General features: G+C 34.4%; 3 protein-coding genes across 4 annotated transcripts; all 3 read left to right on the forward strand.

Moving 5' to 3' along the window:
• The first annotated feature begins 480 nt into the window (after positions 1-480).
• LOC113870859 (CBBY-like protein) lies at positions 481-4,726 on the forward strand. Its single transcript, XM_027507372.1, has 8 exons — positions 481-893; positions 1,404-1,474; positions 1,620-1,778; positions 2,152-2,218; positions 2,501-2,596; positions 2,959-3,005; positions 3,140-3,220; positions 4,211-4,726. Exons 1-8 carry the CDS (start codon positions 579-581, stop codon positions 4,332-4,334), a joined length of 960 nt encoding a protein of 319 aa, XP_027363173.1. The 5' UTR covers positions 481-578; the 3' UTR covers positions 4,335-4,726.
• A 1,166-nt stretch (positions 4,727-5,892) lies between these two features.
• On the forward strand, positions 5,893-10,627 carry LOC113852875 (DNA-(apurinic or apyrimidinic site) lyase). Its single transcript, XM_027483265.1, has 9 exons — positions 5,893-6,227; positions 6,641-6,733; positions 7,783-7,927; positions 8,447-8,648; positions 9,041-9,119; positions 9,321-9,382; positions 9,793-9,879; positions 10,203-10,306; positions 10,469-10,627. The coding sequence occupies exons 1-9, from the start codon at positions 6,003-6,005 to the stop codon at positions 10,546-10,548; spliced, it is 1,077 nt and encodes a 358-aa protein (XP_027339066.1). The 5' UTR covers positions 5,893-6,002; the 3' UTR covers positions 10,549-10,627.
• Positions 10,628-14,431: 3,804 nt separating this feature from the next.
• Positions 14,432-23,618, forward strand: LOC113852838 (lysine-specific demethylase JMJ705-like). 2 transcript variants are annotated; one of them, XM_027483221.1, is made up of 8 exons: positions 14,446-15,337; positions 16,419-16,497; positions 17,406-17,473; positions 17,567-17,717; positions 18,085-18,755; positions 19,631-20,269; positions 20,991-21,981; positions 22,078-23,618. In XM_027483221.1, exons 1-8 carry the CDS (start codon positions 14,524-14,526, stop codon positions 23,327-23,329), a joined length of 4,665 nt encoding a protein of 1,554 aa, XP_027339022.1. In that variant the 5' UTR covers positions 14,446-14,523; the 3' UTR covers positions 23,330-23,618. The 2 variants fall into 2 exon arrangements, with proteins under 2 accessions (XP_027339021.1, XP_027339022.1); XM_027483220.1 differs by having other exon boundaries at positions 14,432-15,337; positions 20,991-23,618.
• The last annotated feature ends 373 nt before the right edge of the window (positions 23,619-23,991 follow it).

The raw sequence follows: 23,991 nt of genomic DNA on the forward strand, positions 1-23,991 counted from the left end.
AAACTTTAAGATAACATTAAATTTAAAATAAATACTTTGAAAAAATAATGCTAAAGTAAAATAGTAAAATTTTCAATTTATATTTAAATAATATACGATTAATTTCAAATTAAAATATCCACCTCTGTATTAAAAAAAAAAAACTCGAGTTCTCGTTTATGAAAATGATCTAACCTCTGTCCTGCACATGCATCTTGGGTTTTAATTTGCAGATAATGTTGTTAAATATAAAATATAATCTCCTAACTTTACAAATAATTAGATTTGCTTTATTATATTCTCTCAGTAAGCCAAATTGATAAAAATAAATAAATAAAAGATGTACAACGTAACCATTTAATAAAAAATTAATATAGAAAAACGATAAAAAGGAAAAGGTTATGAAAAAAAGAAAAAACAATAAGGTTGGAATTCTGAAAAGGGACGGTTCCACGTGGAGTGTGGGGAGAAGGGTGAACCTAATCAAAACCTGTGTTGGATGTTGGAAGTTGGAAGCATAGCATTGGTCCCACCGAAGCAGATAAGTTGAAGAATGCGAGGATCGAAGGAAAAGCGAAGGAGGAGGTTTGTGAATTGTAATGGCAGCGAGCAGCATCACCATCTCAATTTCCTCATCTTCACTCTTCACTCCAACTCAACCAAAAACCCAATGCCTCCTCAAACAAAAACATCATCATCAAATTCCAGCATCCTCTTTCATGGGTAACACTCTTAAAATATCAACATCATCAACATTCCCAATTACTACAACAAGTCGTAGGTTGTTGAGTTGCTCAGCCTCGGCGTCTTCCTCTTCCACTCTTCCCTCCGCCCTTCTGTTTGACTGTGACGGAGTCCTTGTTGACACCGAGAAAGATGGCCACCGCATATCTTTCAACCAAACCTTCCAAGAGGTACCTATCTACACCTCTCATTCAATGATACCATCTCTGTATCACATGTTTATGCGTTGTTCTAGTATACAACTCTTCCTATCAGAATTTAAATTGTTTTTTTTTATTAAAAATTACATAATTTTCTGTTAAATATTATAATTTTTAATAAAATTTATATTATTTATTAATTTCTTATCATATCTAATGTCTTCGCACAAGTTAAAAATATTAAATTTAAATATAACATTTTATCTAAATGTAATAATAATTATGTTTTTTTAATAAAAAATGCTAACTAGTGTCTTTTAAATAATTAAAAAATATTAAAAATGTCATAATTTTTAATACATCCCAGACATAATTTTTAATATATATATATATTATCAAATAAAAATTAAGAAAAGTGAATTAATAAAGTATAAGCAATTTAAGACTACAATTATATATTGTAGGGTATTTAATATTTGTGAACTTCTCCATTTCTTAATGCTTTCCTCTTTCACATGTTGCTTGGTTTCTACCATGCAGAGAGAACTAGGCGTCACCTGGGATGTGGACTTGTACGGGGAATTGCTCAAAATTGGAGGGGGAAAAGAAAGGTTTCTCTAAATACAAAATTCATCCTTAAGGATTTCTCTCATCAGGATCCACATTGGTGCAATTGTTGAATTCATCATTTGATTCAATTTGAAGTTCCAAGTTATATTTGATGTGCCTTACTTTTTGTTTTTGTTTTTTTACTAGGATGACAGCTTTCTTTAACAAGACAGGTTGGCCTGAGAATGCCCCCACAAGTGAACAAGAAAGAAAAGAATTTGTAGCTTCACTTCACAAGCAAAAGACGGAACTATTCATGGCACTTATAGAGAAAAAACTGTTGCCTCTTCGCCCAGGTGTTGCAAAGTTGGTTACTATCTGTTCTTTATCTTTTATCGAAACTTGTTTATCTATAATTGTTTTTGTTTGATGTATAAATAAGGCCATTCCTTAGCCTCCACTTCATAGCTTGAGCATTGGATTCATTTGTTTATTGGCAGGATTTGGGTTTTTCTGTCTTCTTTCTTCATTATTAAATTAAGTTCAGAACAGCTTGGAAGTTGAGATAGTTGCTTTTGGGCAATTTCATTTAAATTTGAAACTCAAGAGAAGATAATTAATTAGTTACAAAATAGTTGATTTAGAACATGTGAAACGTATGTTACAATGGTTTATTATCGGGAAAGATAAAATCTGTGCCTTAACTTATGTTTCTGCTTTTGTTTTCAAATATATATAGGCTTATCGATCAGGCTTTAGCTCAAGGAGTCCATGTTGCAGTTTGCAGCACTTCCAATGAGAAGGCGGTAGGCATAATCAGTTCTGCAATTCCTTATATGAATCTTTTCTGATTAAAGAGAAAATTGTTCCACTTATTCTTGTTTCATTATCTTTTAAAGATTCAATTCCTAGTAGTTATAGCCTTGTGGTTATATATTGCAGTATAATTTGTTCATAAATGCAATATGGGCAATTTGAATTATTTGTAGATTAATTACCATTGAATGAATCATTTGGTATTGATGATTGTATCTACAGTTATTTGTTATTTCATTTTCAGACCTAAATTAATTTTGAGTTGATTTTAGGTCTCTGCAATAGTATCATTCTTGCTGGGAACTGAGCGCGCAGAAAAAATCAAGATATTTGCAGGAGATGTGGTTCCCCGTAAAAAGCCTGATCCAGTAAGATTTTCATCCTTCTAATGTTAGTTTAGTAGTATTTTTGGGGACACAGTCAAAATTCAAAATATATGAGCAGTCCTATTTTACGGCCCTGCATATTAACACAGAATTCCTTCCATTAAATAAAAATCAATTTTGAAATTGAAACTCAATGATTAAAATCCTATATGCCCAGGTTTGAAGTTAGTTATCTGTTTTAGTGTTCTGGAATCTTCAGTGACCCTATCTATACAAAGTTTTCTTGTGGTATAGTAACCTGATACTATACTCAAATTGAGATTATGCAGTCTTTCTTTCTAGATGATGGAATTTACAATGTGGCATGATCTAAGCAGCTAATTGCACTATACTCTTTCTGACAGGCCATCTATCTATTAGCAGCCAGCACTCTGGGTGTTGAACCTTCAAGGTATGTCACAATTGTATTATTAGTGCCTGCAACTGATGTTTGGATACATTCAGCAGATATAAATGTCTTAAATTCACTTTTTATCACTGCCATGCCATGTTTGAATGTGAAATGTCGTTATTTATTTTCTTCAGATGTGTTGTGGTGGAGGACAGTGCCATAGGCCTTGCAGCTGCTAAAGCAGCTGGAATGAAATGCATAATAACAAAGAGCGGGTATATTTCTATTTACGGAATGTGATTCAGCTTTGTGTTTATTAAATTTCTACTTGTTTGGTAGACAATGTGAATACCATGAAAATGTTTATCCTACCTATTAATATCTGATCATATTTGAATACGCCGTGAATACTTCTACACATGATTAGGTAGTTCTCTAAGCTGACCAAACTGTACTGAAAATTGTATCCAGCATCTTTTGGAACTACTATTGTTTGTTATGTAAACTCTGCACTGGTCGTTTTACACCCTTATATGCCTTTTTGGGTAGTGGTTCTGCAGTTTTTATTATGAGTGTGAAATTGTTTCTGGGAAAATAAATGAATCCATCTAATTGTCACACGCTAGGAGAAAATGAAACAGGACTTTTTATGGAATTAGAAAATTTTGTGACACATTTCAGAAATGCTAATGAACCATGAACTGAATTTTATCCGTTAGATGAAAAATGTAGCAACTTTATTAACTACTTCCATAAATATAGGATAAATATTAACAATAAGGTAGTTCTCGGCAATTTGATTGGGTTTAAATGCATTGGGATTCAGGGGACAGGTTGGGTCATCTTGCTTACTCCGCAAGGATTATTATTTGGGTGAAGCATAACTAGATGATGACATTTATTTTAGTTGATAAGGTTTAGGGTATCTTTTAGTAGAATTTTCCTGTGAACCATGGATTTATGAGCTTCCTCAGGTTTCTTTCCTTCAATTTTGTTGTTAGCTTATGTATGCTTGGACATCTTCAGTATAGTGTAATGCAATAGCTTTTCTATATGAGGTTGTTTTCCACTGCATAAACCCTTACCAATTACCATAGCCAATGCTAATAAACTCTTTTGGCTCTTGATTTAGCTTCAAATGTTTGGTTAACTTCAAAGCTTGTTAGAAGTAACTGTCATCTTTACTTCTCAGCAACATTCTTAAATTCAAATGGTTTTGCAAACATGAGGTTTGCTTTCCACTGACTTTTTCATCCCAACTGCAGCTATACAGCAGATGAAGATTTCTTGGATGCAGATGCAGTCTTTGACTGCATTGGTGATCCTCCTGAGGAGAGATTTGATTTGGCATTCTGTGGTAACCTTCTTGAGAAGCAATACGTGAGCTAGCACACTGTCAAGTGATACTCTCAAGGATTTTGTTTGATTCAACTCTCCTCCAATATTTCTATGAATGTTTTCAAGCCAACCCTTTTAAGTCAATGATGAAAAGATCACAATGGGTTGTATAGTGCAACTTCATTTCTTGTTATGCTTCATTTCTTTGTAAGTTTTTTTTCTTGGTTTATTATATAAAGAGATGGTTGAGGCTTGAAATTTTAAATGACCTCTCAAAAGCTGGAAATATCGAAGCTTCAATCTCTTGTAGAATAAAAAACATATTTAGGGTACAGTTGTTAGCTTCTGAGACAAAATTTCAATATTATTCTGGTTTCCATTTAGGCATGTTAGCCAGTTACGAAATGGGGGCCATGATTCGGAGAATAAAGGGAATTGGTTTTTTACCCTTTCCGCTCAAATTTAATTTTCAGAAAACATTAAACTCTCTTTTAAAAATTAAATTTCACAATTAATTTATAAATTACTTTTAAAATTTAATTTTTAAAAACAATATAAAGAAAAAGGCTTAAAGAAGGCTCGAATAGAAAAATTAAGAGGTGTAAAATGATTTTCTCCTAAAATTATTACAAGTGAATCTTTTATCTTTAGTTCAAAAAGAACAAATTATATGGTTGGTCTTTTCTACAAAGGGATCCATGTTTCGTCACTTTCATTGTAATGGCATTGTATGTTTAGAAGTGCTGCTACTTTCGTCGTCGGCAACTACGCACATAAGTAACTTGAGCCTTTATAGATGGATGTAAAAGGCCATTGAGGGATAATTTGGGATATTTAGAGCGTGATTGGTTTATGACTACACATATTTAGAGCGTGTTTAGCTCAATTTATTTTGAAAAAAAAAAAACTTTAAATTTTTTAGAGATTTTTTTTTTTTAAATAATTATTATATTTTAGAACGAGTTATTCTAATTTGATCAATTACTCCTAGGTTTCTGGTTCCATTCTCCTATGTTTCCAATTAGTAAATAATAAATAATAAATAATTAAAAAATTAAAATACTTAATTCCTCTAAATTATATTCTTCTTAATTGACCAAATAAATTTTAATTTCATCATTTTTGTAAATAAATATTTTAAATTTTAATTTCATCTTAATCAATCCTTTAACTTTACCTATTTTACAAATAAACAACGTAAATTTTAGTTTATTTTCAAATTAATTCTTAAATTTTACTTCTTATATAAATAATCCCTTTCGTGAAGATTAATAAAAAAGATCACAATTATTTATATACCTTAACTCTCAATTATTCATTAATTTCACTTTTATAATTCACTTTTTCAAAAATTAAAACATAATAAAATTCAGAATTAAATCAATCAAATAAATTTTTTTATTATTATATAATTCTTTTCTGAACTAAGAAAATCTTCTTTTCAATTCATTTTTAAAAATGATTTCAATATATATTTATTATATTAAACTAAAATTAACTACGCATAGTTTTTATTGTTTTAAAAAATATTTTAAATTTACCTAAATTTAAAATATCCCTACACCAGTATTCCTTTTGTTGTTTTATACTTATATCAAGTGAGTACGAGAAAGAAGGCGACAAAGTGAGTTATTGGGGGAAAAGGATCAAAAGAAAAACAAACAATGGGAGGGAAATACTGAGTGCTGACAGCGAAGAGTGAAGAGCAAAGAAGGAACAATGAAACGATTTTTCAAAGTAGTAGGCAAAGATTCAGATGGGTGTGTGAAGAAGCCGAGGGAGAATGAAACTGAGGCTGAGACAGAAGCGACTACAAAGAATCAAAAAGAGCCTTTGAAGTTTATGAGTTGGAATGCCAACAGTTTTCTCCTTCGGGTCAAAAACAATTGGCGCGAATTCACCAATCTCGTCACCACTTTCGATCCTGATGTCATTGCCATACAGGTATCATGCTTTGCAATCTGCCACCCTTTTTGTTTCTTTCCTTTTAGCTTATTTCATATTTTTTTGAGGATTTGGATGCTGTCATGGTGTTAAGTAACATAATATGGTCATGTTCTAGAGAGAAAGGCACAGTTTTTTTATTCACTTTAACTATGGGACTAACAACCAATCAAGTGGGTTCTTGTTTGATTAATAAAAATGGTGTCTTTGTCTCTCAATCATGACCATATATAACATGAAAGCATCCAATTTTTTTGTTTTTATATTAAAACGTTGGAACTTTAGTTGTCCCTTTATTTTTAAGCTTCTATTATTCTTCTCCCAGAAAATTGTGTTCTGTTCTGTTAGATGGATTACGGTGCGCGCGCTACATAATTGTCCTAATCAACTTGGTAAAATGAAATTTTCATTAGGAAGTGCGAATGCCTGCTGCTGGCTCCAAGGGTGCGCCTAAAAATCAGGGAGAAATAAAAGATGATACAAGCTCTGCCAGGGAAGAAAAGCAGGTGCCTTTCTGTTCTGTCATAGATTATAGCTGGGACTGTGTATATAACTATATATTAGAATTTTTGTGTAATTTAATCAAATGAGCTGAATTGTTAAAAAATGAAAATTTGGTTGACCACTGAATTTGATGATATTCCTCAAGTTACCTTTTCATACTCTGGACCTCTAACTGACTTTCATCACTAGGAAAGTGGCATTTACTTTGCATCGTATATCCTTCCTTCATAGGAGTATATCTCAGTCTTTTATATTTATTTTATATGACTATTATGAAGTAACATTTTGAGAACACCAAGAGCCTTGAACGTGAGTGGTTGTCAACAATCTAGCTTGTCTGTGGGGAAGTAGGGTACTTGCGAAGCCAATCCAACATCCAATTTAGTGCATGATAAATGTGGTTAAAAAGCGTTTAGGATTAAAAAGCAAAACATGGATTATAAATGGAATGTGTGGAAAGTGGAATCAAACAGTGGACCCTCTAAACAATTTATTAACTCATGAAGCTCTCAAATGAAAGTCTATAGTGTGATAAGTTCAATGTAACACTTGAAGTTCTTTGATTGGTCTTTGAATTACTTTAGTCGAAAGGGAGAGTGCCGAATCTGTATGTAATGGTTTGCATTTTCAATGATCAACTCTCCTTAAAGCTTAAATTATTAGGTGAAGATTCATGAATGGCTTTATTACATCTATAACACATTCCCTCATGCAAGAGCCCATTGTGCTCAGACTGTGGAATGCATATAGACCCACTTTAAATATGTGCCAAAACTCAACTTTTATTTAGATGAATAAAGGTGGCATGAATCAATCCTTAGTCCATTTGGTCATAGAGGTGCTCATACCATGTCAGTGGCCAGCCAACTCTCCTTAAAGTTTAAGCTATTAAGTGAAGGTTCATAAATGGCTTTACAACATCTCTAACATGTACTAGTGTTATGTATACCCCAAAATATGAACAAAACGATACTGTTATGTTAAATTGAGATAATCATCTTATCATATTACTTTCTAATATTTTAGTACACATTTGCTCAAACTTATGCAGATAGTAATGCGTGCACTTTCAACTCCACCTCTTGGGAACTATCATGTTTGGTGGTCTCTTGCAGATTCAAAGTATGCAGGAACAGCACTACTGGTGAAAAAATGCTGCAAGCCAACACGTGTTGTTTTCAATCTTGATAAAATAGGTATCCTGCTTCGCAGATTTTTCTTATTGTATGTTTGGTATTAAATGTTTCATTTGTTTATATAATTATTTTCAGCATTCAAATGTCAGATACTCGTGTTATTGGTTTTATTATAATTATTGTCAGTTGCTGAAAAGTATCAACATAAATGTAGAAATTTTTTAATCCTGCCATGATTTGAACCTGCCGTCAGGTGACTTTAACAGAACTACATGACCATATTATTACAAATTACAAAGTGCATGTGTTTATAGTTTCAATATAAAAAATATGTACAAGGAGGAGAATCTGGAATCCTAAATATAATTTTAATACATTGGTTCTTAAAGTTCTTTTTATTGTTAAAATTTTATGATATACTATTTAAAATTCCTTTTTAATTATTTAAATGAATTTTAGGTCTTTAAAAGACAATCAGAATAGACTTTTGCCAAAATAAGTTTTTAACATATTTGCATTGTATTATATTCCATATTTTATTTACTGCTGATAGATTCTTATTCTTGTTTTTGTCATTAGTTTCAAAGCATGAGCCAGATGGTCGAGTAATCCTAGCTGAATTTGAAACATTACGCTTATTGAATACATATGTACCCAACAATGGATGGAAAGAGGAGGCAAACTCATTTCAAAGGAGAAGAAAATGGGACAAAAGGATTCTGGAATTTGTTACACAAAATTCAGACAAGCCTTTAATATGGTGTGGGGATCTGAATGTCAGGTGGCTGATCTCCATTTTTCTTTGGGTTTTGGGGATCTAGGATTAACAAATTCTATCCCTTTTGTTAGGCAACATACTTTTATCTCTTGCATTCTTTGATCATTAAGTTCTGGTTATGAGCCAAGCTCAACGGCTGGCTTTCATCTAGCTTTGCAAACAGCATGTGATGAACAAAGCAAAATTCCAATAGTTTGAGAGGACCACTAAGATTTATGTTTTACTTTAACTTGATGTAACTGCATTATAAGAAACTATGCATTGAAGCTACACTTTCCTTAGTGTTACCTAAACACAAATGTTATTTTCTGTGCGACCATGTTTACTATTGCATTTACACTTTCTAAAAAGGAGCTTCTATATATATATATATATATATATATTCATGTTTGCAGCCATGAAGAGATCGATGTGAGTCATCCAGAGTTTTTCAGTGCTGCAAAACTCAATGGTTACATTCCTCCAAATAAAGAGGTCTAAGCAATTTACTCTAAAAGTTCCCTTTAAAATAAATTCATTCCTTTTAACTTCAATAGATTTATTTCCTAAAAGCTTAAGCTGTTAGGTGGAGGCCCAATAATGGTTTTATATCTCTAACAGCTGGCATTGGGTAGTGTATGTAGTTCTCCACCATAGAAATTGTCATCAATCATCTGATGGTATGGCTTTATGCAGGATTGTGGGCAGCCTGGGTTTACCTTGGCAGAAAGAAAACGGTTCGGTACCATCTTAAGAGAGTGAGTGATCTAACTATTATTTTTGTTCATTGATTTTTGTCCTACAACATGAACATAGTAAAATCTTTTACCTTGAAGTAGTTATTTTTTCTATCTGATGTTTTGGCCTCCCATTGTTAACAATATATGAACATAGTAAATGGCATCAATTAATAGAAAAGAAGCAGCAAGAAGGGTGACTATAGCAAGTATTGAAAAACTAGGAGGACTTGGACCTTGCATTTGTTCTTTACATAGTATTCTCCTGAACTTTTGAATAAATTTATGATGTTTGTATTTTCTGTACTACAACCAAGACAAGAACAACTAAATAAAATATATTATCTTGCACCCCTTTTACCCTTTATTTTGGAATTACTTATTATTTATTTATTTAAAGTCTTAATAGCTGATTATGGAGCATGTTTCAGGGGAAAGCTGATAGATGCCTATAGATTTCTGCACAAGGATAAGGACATGGAACGAGGTTTCTCATGGTCCGGAAACCCAATTGGGAAGTAAGAAATTGATTTTATTTTGAGCTTTATACCCTGGGAATTGATTTTGAACATTACTGATTAACTATTTGTGTTGAGGCAATGCGTGTGAACAATTTAGCATCTATTTTGGCCTATTCTCTGAACTAATTTTCATTTTCACTTTTTCCTTTTACCTCTCTATAAAGGCATCCTCTGTAGCATCTGTTAAAATTTATGGTGTGTTGCAAATATAAGGAATGGGATTCTTTTCAATGCTGTTTTCTATTTGAGCAAGTCTTATTAATTATCTTAACTATTTTACAACTATGACTTGTTAGTTCTCATGAGTGTTTTCTTTAAAGGTATCGTGGAAAGCGGATGAGAATAGACTATTTTATAGTTTCAGAAAAACTTAAAGAAATGATTGTTGCATGTGAAATGCATGGACAGGGGATAGAGTTACAAGGTAAATTTCTATTGATGCGATTGATACCCCTTTTTTGTTGCTTATTCAAGAAAATTTGGAACTTGTGACATAAATATGGTTCTGCAGTTTGTGGTAATTAGTGCTCACTTGTACACAACTGCTTATGTTTGAACAAGCATGACCTTGTTCTTGTCTCCACAGGGTTCTATGGAAGTGATCATTGTCCAGTTACCTTGGAGCTATCTCCTGGTTCTAATTCTGAAGACAAGGATCCATTATAAGAAGTTCTTCCTTGTGTATGTCACAAAGCCACTGTCATCATTATTTTTCTTTTTCTTATTTATTTCTCTATTGTCTGAATGCTGAATGTTTCGTTAATGAGAAGCTGTTTTTCACCATGGTTCTCCGGCATGAACTACGATACCCGCTTAGGCATAGGAATTATTATTGTCATAGTATATAGATTAGGTGCATCATCATGGGCAAATTCTTGACTATTCCTCATGAGCCACAATACTTGCATTGCAACAAATGGTATTCACTCTAGCATTAGAAAGAAAACAAAATAAGGAGTCAGGACCATCAATTGGAGCATCATATCGAAATAAAATGGTGTGTGGTGGCAGCCTGAAAACAAAAATATAATTTGCATGATGCTCAGGAAACTGTATTTTATGTCACTAGTCGCCAGATGCTTTTATTTCCTTTGTTTTTACACACATAACGTAAGCATTTATTTTGCGTGGGATACTTCTGTCTCTCTTTCTCAATATAAGGCTTGAGACTTGACATGAATTGTTTTCATATAAAAAGTGACTTTACCGGTCTAATTGTTGAATAATGTCTAATGTGGCGATTGTGTGCGCTAAATTATAAACGAGTTGATTATAAAGATTAAAAAGTCACTAAATTTTTTTATTAAAAAAATTATACTACGTTAACCTTATCTTTAATTAGTAAAGTGATAATCTTTATATTTTAGAAGGATATTCTTTGATTATTGACTTGAGAATGATTGATTATATTATTAATTTTATATAAATTAATTTTTAATTTATATAAAAATTTTCAAAAACAGTAAAACAGTAATATAGTTTTAGATTGATTTTTAAATAATAACAAACAATAGTTCAGTTTCAATTGAGTGTTAAACAGTAACATAAATTAATTTTTAAATAACGAAAATTGAACATTTTATGTATAAGAAACGGCGCAGTACAATAGTATAGTTTTAGATTGATTGTTAAAAAATATAGATAAAGTTGAACTCCATGGGAAATTAACACATTACTTTTATTCTGTTTCATGTGTTTTAAAGATTTGTACAGGAATTTGTGAAAACTAATTTTTTTCTATTTTTACTAGTTTGTTTATATATTTGAAAATAGAGAGTAAAATAAAAATATAGTGGTTTTGAAGCTAAACAGCTCCTTAATGTTTTAAGAATATTTTTTCAAAATATCCAAATCAAACATGAGAATCTAACATTCTCAAATTAAAATTCTTAAAAAAAAAGAATAAACAATTACTACAAATTAAGCAAGTGTGGCTTTCAATAGTAAACTGATAGGGTGTTTCAAGCTAACGAACTCATCAAACAAGAGGTGTTTTGTAAAGGGTAGCGTGTCTTGTGAAAAAATGATAAAATTTTGTAAGATTTATTTTGTAAACTTTTTGAAATACATCATTAGAAAGTGGAGTTACTTAAATTGTAGAAATGAAAAAAGTAATGCATCATGATCTGATTTATAAAAAAAATCATGAACAACTGACTTAAAACAATTGATAGTGGTTATACCATTAAAGTTGCTCTACTGAATGTTGGACCACATCAACAAAAATGTGCTTGCCTTAAAAGTGCATTGAGAAATTGTGTTTTCCATTTGTGTTAAAAAAAAAAAACAATTAGCATGCATTATGTTTTTAAGATATCGTACATTACACATCTTGGTTTTTAATAATGATGGAATTTCTTTTAACAAGCCATCATAAAAAATCAGCCCCAAAAAAGATTAAAAAAAAAAGAGCAACCCAAACAGTGCTGATGAAAAATTATACATGTGAACAGATGATAAGGGGTCTAGAATCAAGCTTCCGACAAAAAGGAAAATGATTCTATTTAAACTCATTTTAGCCATGCAAAATAATAAATTACTTTTGCCGTTGTTAACCAATGAAAAAATCATGGAGTACGTGAAATAGTTGAAAAGGTTGGCTAGGACGTCTAGGATCCATATACATCAATGCACAGGTGATGTTACTTTATTAAAGAGTTTAAGAAGGAAAAGATAAAAATGAAAAAAGGTTCCACAAAATATTAATCCTGTTTAAAACTTAAAAATAAATTTCTCTATACGGGAAGAATTTATTTACATAAGTATAAATTTTAAAAAATTTATATTCAATTTGAGTCTTTAATTTAATTTAAATTTAACAATTAATAAAATAATAAATTATAATATATAAATATAAGTTAAATAAAAAATTCAGGTCAAATATAAATTTTTTTATATTTATACTAATTTAAAAAAATATTACTCTTTTATATATATATATATATATATATATATATATTATATGCTTTAGTTTTCATTGAATATATTATAATTATGTTAAAAAATTTAAATTCAAGTTTTGACTATACCGCAACTTCTATTTACAAAATTATGATTAAGATTAAAAGTATTTTGATTATTTAAAAGTATTTTGACTATAATTACCGATTTTAAAATTAAAACAGCAATTAATACACAGTAATAATTAAAAGACTCTAAAAAATCAATAAACAAATAAATATTTAATAACCTTTTAAATATAAAATTATAATTGATCCAGATATTTTATATTTATGTGATTCAACGAAAGAACGGCATCTTATTTCCCTCAAATTGCTGGAAACGCCTACATTTTAACTTCATAAGAAATATAACGTGAATTGGACTCACTTTCCATGTCAGCACAAAAATCAGTCCTACGAGAAAAGACATCCACGTTACATGTAACTTGTTGAAATTCATCGATCCTGCAAAAGCATCCGCAGGAACAGCACCAACATCATCGTCACTGTCTTTGTCCGTCGACACTTTCGTCTGCAGATGCCTTCTTTTGATCGGATTTAGATGAATCTCCCCTTGCCGGTTACGGTGACGGTGCTGGAGCCTTAGGCTTAGTAACAACGACGTCAAGTGCAAGGTACAAATGGCAAGCTTGTTCGCGTAAACGGTGCCGGTAACGGTGGCGTTGACGGCACCTGTGCTCGTGCTCACTTAGGTGCCGCCGAAAGTGGTGACGTTAAGTTGAACCCTTTTGGGTTGGAACTGGGTTTGTTAGAGCATCAAAGTTTGAGATCGAAACGAATGAAGAGTGCGTGTGGAATTGTAACAGTTTTTGCGATTGGTTTTTAGCGTAAAGGAAAATGGTAAATCGAGTCCAGCAATCAAATCAAAATAGATACATAATTATAATTATGTACCCTCGTAATGTTGCTGACCTTGATGTGATTATACAGTGATGATGGAGGCTTTTTTTGCATGACTTTTTCATCCAAAACTGTTGCAGAATTTAGTTATTTCATGCAACAAGGGGATGCAGAGAACAAAAAAGGACCAATCAAATTAAGACACACGTCCACCTTCAAGCGACCTCATCTTCTGACGTGTCATGAATCGGTGGGGTCGTCTTTGACTCCCCAGAGAGACCATATGACCACATCATCAACACTGACATCTTTTACACACATTTGGTCCGAAAATAGTAGAACTTTAACGGGGTTAAAAACAGAACAACCAAAACCCACAGGAAGAGAAGCAAGCGGCAGAAAAAGGGCACATCTGCAAAAGCAGTTCCACCCATTTATTATTTTTGCATATTTATTTATTTATCTATAAACCAAAAAACGCCAAAAGCGGATTCATTACAAAACTAACTAAACGAGGAAAGGGAAAATGGCAGTTTTGATAAATAAATGAAAAAATAATGGCATTTCTCTTAAAAGACTCCACAAATAAAACCCCCCAACTCACACATCACTCACATGTCCTCTACTTCTACTACTTAATTCTACTGACCCCTGCCCTGCCCTGCCTCATTCGTCTCGGTTCCCCTGCCCCTGCCTCTGCCCCCAATTAATTTTTATTTATTCACCATTCCTTCCTCAGTTAACAGAGGAAGTGAAGGGATATTAAAAAGAAAAGAGAGGAATAAGAATAACTTGGTGTGGTGTGGGGGTGTTCAATGAGAAGCATAGAAACTCATTAATGGGGGCTTCAGAGGGAAACGGCGACGTTTTACCATGGCTGAAATCACTACCGGTGGCGCCGGAGTACAGGCCAAGCGTGGCCGAGTTCAGAGATCCAATTGGCTACATATTCAAGATAGAGAAGGAAGCTTCCAAGTACGGAATCTGCAAAATCATCCCACCCTTCCCACCTTCCCCAAAGAAAACCGCCATCGCCAACCTCAACCGGTCGCTGGCGGTTACAGGTTCCACATTCACCACTCGCCAACAGCAGATCGGGTTTTGCCCCCGTAAGGCTCGACCTGTTCAGCGGCCTGTTTGGCAGAGCGGTGACCATTACACCTTTCACGAGTTCGAGTCCAAGGCAAAGTCTTTCGAGAAAACTTACCTCAAACGCCACACCAAGAAGGGCCAGGGCCCAGGCCCACTCGAAACCGAGGCACTCTTCTGGAAGGCCACGCTGGACAAACCCTTCTCCGTGGAGTATGCGAACGACATGCCTGGTTCCGCGTTCTCCCCAAAATGCCCCGAAGCAGGGGATCCTGGCTCCTCTCTGGCTGACACTCCGTGGAACATGAGAGAGGTTTCGAGGGCGAATGGTTCACTCTTGCGGTTCATGAAGGAGGAGATTCCGGGCGTTACTTCTCCTATGGTGTATGTGGCCATGCTTTTCAGCTGGTTTGCTTGGCACGTGGAGGACCACGACTTGCACAGCTTGAATTACCTCCACATGGGCGCTGGCAAGACCTGGTATGGTGTTCCTCGTGATGCCGCCGTTGCATTTGAGGAAGTCGTTAGGGTTCATGGCTATGGTGGAGAGATAAACCCTCTTGGTAAGATATAGCATAATTGCATGCAATGCAAGTTATTTGCCTGTTTATGTAGCCGTATTCGGTTGGAATTTGATTTTGGTTTGACTACAGTTGACCGTTTAATTCTGTTTTCTGTGCAGTTCTTGCAAGCGGTTTTTTTTTTAAATCATGAAATTTGTTAAGTTAGTTAGGTTCTTGCAGATGATGATTGCTATAGCATTGCCTGTGGTAGTATGGTTCTGCATCTGTCTACATTTTTTGCTTCTTCGCTTGACCTAGTTTTGTTTTTTTGTTTGGGGACTGACTGATATGGACTTCTGTTGACTTCAACAGAGGATTACAGAGCAAATTTGTATAGCATTATCTCTCTTGTGTTGTTTAGCTAGCCCTGGGAAGTTCTTACATACGTTCCTGTAATCTTCCATTCTTTTACTAGAAAATGGCCAGATAGTTTGTTTCATTCTTTTTCTGCATAATGTGCATTTTTACCTGCAAATGGAAGGATGCATGCTGGTATCATGTCATGCTCCCACAATTGTGAGTTTCAGATTGAGGCATGATTGTTCAAAACAAAATTCACTATTGAGATCCTAGGAGTTCATGATTAAAGTTTTAGTCCTCTGTTTTAATCCCAGCCAGTTATAAGTGAGTGAAACAATGTAAGATGACCAAATTAGGGTATACATTGATGATTTTAGGATACCAATTCATTGCTTTTGGAGGCAATGAATTAATGTAATGATTGAACTAAATTTTAATGAAATGTTTCTGTTTGGAATTTAAAAATCTACCCCCATTTGAGCCAGCAACGCCAGTCGCTTTTTTTCACTTCCTATCTGCAAACACATCTTAACATAACCTTCACCTTGCTAGGTGTTTCGTGTAGACAATCAATCTTCATTGTTTTTTATTTTATCTTCTACATTTTGTTCATCTTTTGATATATCATGCTTTATTTTTCAATCATTGAGGACTGGAAGATATTGGTTGGCCCCATCTGGGATTACTGAGATGACTGATAGTGATGATACTTGATTTTTGTCGTTGTATATGGATCCACACCTGTTACAAAACTTACACAGGTCTTGTTTCCCTTCCACAGTTACTTTTGCCATTCTTGGTGAGAAAACCACAGTGATGTCGCCTGAAGTGTTTATTAGAGCAGGCGTTCCATGCTGCAGGTACTAATATTTGTGAACATCATGCTGTATTTTGTGGTGATCTTATTTGGTATATCCTCTGAATATATCTTAAGTGTTAATTACTTACACTTCTCGTTTTTCTGTGGCCAGCAAGTGCTGGTATTTACTTTGAATCACAGCTTGTTTTTGTCCCACAAAAATCAATTTCAACTTTATATCTGTTGAAGTTGAGTTGGAATTTCAAATACAAGTTTGTGGGAAATGTATCCCTAGCCAAAGCATGTAACCTTTTCTTTTCAACTGTCATTAGGTGTTGGAATTCACTGTTACAGAGTATCCATTTCCATTTGGAATATTTTGTTTCTATTTTTCCATTGTTGTATGGTTCCTTCCCTTTGAAATCATGTGGTGTACTAAATGAATATTGGGTGTTCCTTCACTTGATGCTTGGAATTGGAAGCAGTTTCTGATAGTTAGTTTTGAAGGTTTTGGTAGAAACAAGAGACCTAAATGATGTTGCAGTGTTTAGCTTATGCAGTTGTCTGGTGTATTTTGTTGTGGTGGAACATCCTCATCTTTAAGGGCTCTCTTCTCCTCCATATTTGATTTGGCATAGTATTGTTTCAGGCTTTCTGTCTGGTTCCCTGCTATGGCTGTTTCAGGGGAGCCCCATTTCTGACATGCAGAGAGACTAGAAAGTCTTGCTGCATGCTTGGTTCCCTCTTTTTTCTTTGTTTTTTCTTTAATTTATATTTCTGCTTAAAAGAATATCATATCCTCTCCCTAGTTGCTGCTAAATTGTTTTATCTCTAATAATTTTTTTTCCCTGAATATCTGATGGATGTTGGTAATCATCATCATCACAGTTATTAGGAGCCATTGCTTTCTATTTCAGTGATCCTGTGGTGCTTTATGTGCATCTTTAATTCTCTATTTCTTTGAATCAGGTTAGTACAAAATGCTGGGGAATTTGTTGTGACGTTTCCGAGAGCCTATCACACTGGGTTTAGTCATGGTAAGAAAGACACACAACTATCTAAGAATGTTACTTATTATTGTTTCTGCCAATAGTTGAATGTTTCTGATGCTTTGAATGTATGCCGTTTAGGTTTTAATTGTGGAGAGGCAGCGAACATTGCAACACCTGAGTGGTTGAGGGTTGCAAAAGATGCTGCTATTCGGAGGGCTTCAATAAATTATCCTCCCATGATTTCACATTTCCAGTTACTTTATGACCTTGCCTTAGCTTTATGTTCTAGGTTCGTCTTTCTGTTGTAGCTTCTTATAATTATCTATATGATTGTTCTGCTGATTTCTTACCTGAGTTATCTTTTGCTTTCTTTTTGTTAGTTGGTTGGTGTTATTATTAATGATATTTTGTTAAAATCAAGTTTCAACTTTCAAGATGTGTATTCTCTAATTTAAAAAAGTATGGATGTATCATTCTGGTTGTAGATGTAAATGTGTCTTTATTTTTCCAATACTGACCATTTGCTATTTAGGTCTTCCTTATTCAGAATTTCATGTTATATGATTTGATCAAGGCACCAACACAATGATGCTAATGACCATATGATCTTTTATAATATATACTCCCTGTAAATATTCTTTGTTTTATCCATGCAGAATCCCTGCGAGCATTGGTACTGAACCTCGTAGTTCTCGTCTTAAAGATAAGAAGAAGGGTGAAGGGGAAACTGTAATTAAAGAACTATTTGTCCAGGATGTGTTACAGAACAATGATCTGCTTCATATACTTGGGAAAGAATCTGCTGTAGTACTTCTTCCTCGTAGCTCAGTTGACATTTCTGTTTGCTCAAAATTACGTGTTGGATCCCAACAATCCATCAATGTAAGCAATTCTGAGGAATTGAATTCCTCAAAAGGTTTTGTTTCTGATGATCTGGTATTCAACAGGAGTCATGGAATCAAGCAAGAAAAAAGTTTCTATTCTGTGAAAGACAAGTTTTCTACATTGTGTGAAAGGAACAAAATTTCCTCTTTTGATGTAAATGGCAACATATGCGCTTCAACATATGCACTTCAAAGAGAAACTGAAAGAGAAACTAGTCAAGGAGATGGGTTTTCAGATCGGAGACTATTTTCATGTGTTACATGTGGAATATTAAGCTTTTCCAGTGTTGCTATTGTACAGCCAAAAGAACCAGCAGCTAGATATCTTATGTCAGCTGATTGTAGCTTCTTTAATGATTGGGTTGTTGGTTCGGGAGTATCTAGCAGTAAATTTACAATTGCCCATGAAGATACAACTATTCCTGAACCAAATTCGTATACAGGCAGGTTTTATCAGTTCTATTTCTAGTATTTCATGTTTATTTCATATTTTATCTCAAATTGTTTTTGGGCTTCTTCAAATCTTATCAATAATGACTACATCCGTGGCATTTTTTGGGCCCATCATATGTTCATCAGGAAACATGTCAATTTATTTGGTCACTGTCTTTTTGTATGTAAGAGCTGGATTGCCAGCCTATCATGATAATTTCCTACTGTAGAGTAGAACCACAATTGTTATGCCTGTAGATTATTACCTGTCTCTGCATTGGCATGGAATGGGGCTTTTGTCTTTTTTTTCTTTCTAAATCTTTCCTTTGTGAAATGTTGATTCTATATAAATTAACTAATTGCAGTCTGGGCTTTGGCCTGCTTATAGATCTATTATGTTTTAATTTTCTCTTACCATCCTTTTGTTATTATTTGGGGTCCAGATGGTTGTTTTGGATCCTGTGGTACTTTAGTTAACCAGGGAGATGGTTAAGTTATTTTTTGTTGTAATATTAAAATCCTGAACTCCAGAAGACTAGAGAGTGTCTCTTGCCTCTTTTAGTCCTGTGTTGAAGAATCTTTGAGTTGCCCGGCCATCAGTGACAAACTTGTCTTCAGTTGTGTAATAGTGAATCTCATTATGATAAGAATCATAAAATTTTATTTGGGATAAAAGGAAAACAGGAACATGTACTAATGCCCTATACCAAGCCTTTAGATGTGCATTTGAAAGCACAACTTAGGTATCTAAGCTGCTAGAATGCCTTATATATCTCCATTGCTTTATCTCTCAAAAGTTTGCCATATATAATTTTTTTGTTTGTGTTCCTTGGCTAGGGTTTAGATAAAACTTAAAAGTACTTATCCATTTTGTTCGGTCATGCAGGATGGATGAAAAAAAATGCCCAAGATGGTTTAGGTGCTTTTCCTGTTCAATCTGCTCAGGATGCTTCAAATACTGAAATAGAGAAAGGCAATACAGCTCTTGCATTATTGGCTTCAGCATATGGAAATTCTGACTCTGAGGAAGATCAGGGTGACCCAGATATTGCAGTTGACAGTCATGAATCAAATGTGATAAACTCTAATTCAGGAAGATTACTTTCTCTTACTCCAGATTCCCATGCTAGTCCCATGACTGCACTTGATAGGGTAGATGATATTTCTTCAAAGAGTGCCAATTATGAGGATCATATGCATCATAGATTTGAGAGTATTTTAAGTCATGATTCTTTTGACCATTCTTCTAAGAAACAAGATTATGATGTCACTTCAGGATATACATTTAAAAATATCAGGACAGTGCCTAATTCCACCTCTAATTGTTCCCAAGATTCTCATGATGCTGAAAGGTCATTGTCTGTCAACCCGGTAGTTCCCATTGATAATAGAAGTGCTTCGTTGGTACCACAATCTGATGAAGACTCGTCTAGAATGCATATTTTTTGTCTAGAGCATGCTGTGGAAGCAGAGCTGCAACTTCGCCCAATAGGTGGAGCCCACATATTTTTGCTATGTCATCCAGGTCTGTAGGTTGATTGATTAACAGTTCATTTTATACTGCATTGTTTATCTCATGCCCAAGTTCTTGCAGAAAAAATCTACTACTTTGCTTTATGCCATTGTTGTTTTTCTTAGAGAATGACACCTGATAAATTCAGGGTTTAAACTGGTTTAAGAAGCTAGGGAATTGTGGGGATGAAACATGAGTGTTGTGATGGAAGTTATGTCAATTTATGTGACAAAGTAAGAAAATTGTTTTTGATTTTCCTCCTTAATCGAAAGGTTTTTCAACTTCAGTAAGAGTTTGAATTTGACTTGTCAGTGTGAGACATTTTACACTATCTGGAAATAAGAAGATACTAAATCATTGAAGCAGCCGATACTAAATCATGGATCTGATTTTTTGTTTGCTTATTTTTTTTTTAATTTATATATTTTTTTGAAGTCATAGATGGGTTATATGTATGTCATATGACAAGTTATGACAATATTCATTAACAGCCTAGGATCTAAACAGATGTTTCTTTTTTATTTGAAAAAGTATTTTTCATGTAGTTGTCATAGATTGATGATGGTTGGTGTATATTAACTCATTGTTACTGACCAATTATCTTCATTCTCTGCATCTCACATTGGATTATGCTTACTGATTAACATGTTATTAATTGAAAAATAATTGTAGTTGCTGTTGCTGGTTTTCCTCCTTGCAAATCATTCATTATTTATTTTATATTTTTCTATAGATTATCCGAAGATTGAGGCTGAGGCAAAATTGGTGGCCGAAGATTTGGGGATTGATTACACATGGAAGAATATTGCATACAGGCATGCCACCAAAGAGGACGAGGAGAGGATCCAATCAGCTCTGGATAGTGAGGAAGCTATTCCTGGGAATGGGGACTGGGCTGTAAAGCTAGGAATCAATCTCTTTTATAGTGCAAATCTGAGCCGCTCTCCTCTTTATAGTAAGCAGATGCCTTACAATTCTGTAATATACTATGCTTTTGGTCGTAGCTCTCCAACAAGCTCACCCATTGAACCAAAGGTCTATCAGAGAAGAGCCAGCAAGCAGAAAAAGGTGGTTGCTGGGAAATGGTGTGGCAAAGTTTGGATGTCCAATCAGATCCATCCCCTTTTAGCAACAAAAGATTCTGATGATGTTGAGGATGAAAAAAAATTACATGGGTGGATATTACCTGATGAGAAAATTGAGAGACCAGAAAGTACCCCCAAAAGTGAAACTACTAGCAGAAAATCTGGTAGGAAAAGGAAAATGACATTGGAGAGTGCACGTACCAGGAAAGGAAGTTTTGCCAAGAAAAATATAGCATCAGATAATTCTACTGAAGATAAACCCATTTCTCAGCCAAGGAGGATTCTTAGAAGTAAGAAAGCCAGGTGTGTTGTGAGGCATCGCGCTGCTTTGGAAGGGGATTATGGTCCTCCACGTCATCATAGAAAACATAGAAGCAAGCAAACGAAGTGCAGTGAAAGTGATGCAGCTTCTGATGATTCACTTAATGATAATGTTCGAAAAACTAAATTTATTGAGAATGATGTAGTTTCAAATGATACGGTGGACTATGATTCTGATTGGCAGCAGAGGGAAGAACTTTGTGGCAAGCAAGTTGAAGACACAGAGAGAGAGGCAATTTCAGAGGATTCTATGGGTGTTGGTTCTCTTCAGCTGCATAGGAAGGCTTCTAAAGGCAAGCATGCCAAATACATTAGTGCAGAGGATATAATTTCTGATGATCAAATGGGGAATCTTTCTCAGAAGCGGCAAAGGAGAATTCCTAAAAGCAGGCATGACAAGTATCATGCTGGAAAAGATATAATGATATCTGATGACCAACTGGAGCCAAAAATGCAGAAGCAGCAACGGAGAAATCCTAAAAGCAGGCAAGCCAAATACCTTGCTGAAGAGGAAATTGTATCAGATGACCAACTGGAGGGCTATTATCGCAAGTATCAAAGAAGGGCTCCTAAAGGCAGGCAGGCCAAATGTCTAGCAGGGGAAGATGAAATGTCTGATGACCAATCAGAAGATAACTTTCAGAGGCAGCAAACCAGTTTTTCTAGGAAAAGACAATATAAAGGCATTGACAGAGAAGTTAAAAATGTGATTTCTGATGACCAATTGTTGGATCATTTTCAGAAGCAGCAGAGAAAATTTCCCAAGAGCAGGCAAAACAAACACATTGATGAAGAAGTTATGGATGACTCGGCTGACAATAATTCTCATCTGCTGCGTAGAACTCCTAAAAGGAAGCAAGCTAAATGCATGGACGAAGATGATATAAATTCAGATGATGAAATGGAAGATGATTCTCATCAGCCGCCAATGAGAGCTCTTCGAAGTAAACAATCCAAAGCAAAGACACTTCAACAGATGAAACAAGCTAAATCCCTCCAAGTGAAAAACCGGACATCTCAGCCAGTAAAACGGGGGGCTCGGGGGCTTATGAAATCAAAGGCTCCTCAGCAAATAAAACAGCCTTCTCATTTGCGGAACAAGCAATCTAGTAACTCCAGAGAATTTAGTTTATATATGGAAGAGGAGGAAGAAGGTGGACCTAGCACACGCCTTAGGAAGAGATCAACAAAAGCTCAGGAGTCTGAAGGAAAATTAAAAGACAAGCAAACCAAAAGGAAAAGGGTGAAGAATGCTACAGCTGCTGCAAAGGTTTCAGCTGGGCATGCCAAAGTGAAGGATGAGGAAGCAGAATACCGGTGTGACATTGAGGGGTGCACTATGAGTTTCGGGTCAAAACAGGAGCTGGTGCATCATAAGAGAAATATCTGTCCTGTTAAAGGGTGTGGGAAGAAGTTTTTCTCACACAAGTATCTAGTGCAGCACCGCCGGGTTCATGAGGATGACCGTCCCTTGAAGTGCCCTTGGAAGGGGTGCAAAATGACTTTCAAGTGGGCATGGGCTCGTACAGAGCACATTCGAGTCCACACTGGTGCACGGCCTTATGTATGTGCTGAGCCAGGTTGTGGTCAAACATTCAGATTTGTGTCTGATTTCAGTCGTCATAAGCGAAAGACTGGTCATTCAGCAAAGAAGAGTCGTCAATAGCAAGTGGAATAGATGTTTAATTGTTACCTAACATGGCTTTTTATGAATTTATGAATCCATTGCTCAATTGACCGGGTTAGGTCTAGGCTTTTTTAGTAACAGTTTAGGATATCCTTGCAATTGCCATTTGTAGTTATTATTAATTCTGTTTGCTTAGGGTCTTCAACCCATTTGTTCATTACAATTAAAGCAATTGCTTGGATCTGGAAACATGATTCTCATCCAATTCATATCACATGCCAATGTTGTTCCAACTTTATGTTTCGTCAATTTAAATGTTGTGTTTTCGTAAATTTTAATGCGGGATCAATTTTTGGTGATAGGGTTTTACTGTGTTGTGAAATCGTCAAATTAAATGAACAAAGGCTGTTTGAATGCGTTTTTACTTTTTCTATTCTCTAAATTTGTTCTAATACAGATTTCAACTAAAATTTTTTTTTGAAAACAAAAATGGATGACGATTGGACGGATTTTCCAAAAATCTTTTATCTTCAATTAATGTGATACTTGATATTTTTTTTAAGTCTGAATTATTTAAAGAAAAAAAATGAACTTCAAACATTCAAGTTGAGGTTAAACAACTAAAAATGGGAAAGCTTTTATTAAAAAATTATATTTATTACATTAAAAATATAAAATATGATAACTGTTATTTTTCTTTT

Source organism: Abrus precatorius, unplaced genomic scaffold (assembly GCF_003935025.1).
Source record: "Abrus precatorius isolate BTA unplaced genomic scaffold, Abrus_2018 Scaffold10, whole genome shotgun sequence".
Taxonomy (NCBI): domain Eukaryota; kingdom Viridiplantae; phylum Streptophyta; class Magnoliopsida; order Fabales; family Fabaceae; genus Abrus; species Abrus precatorius.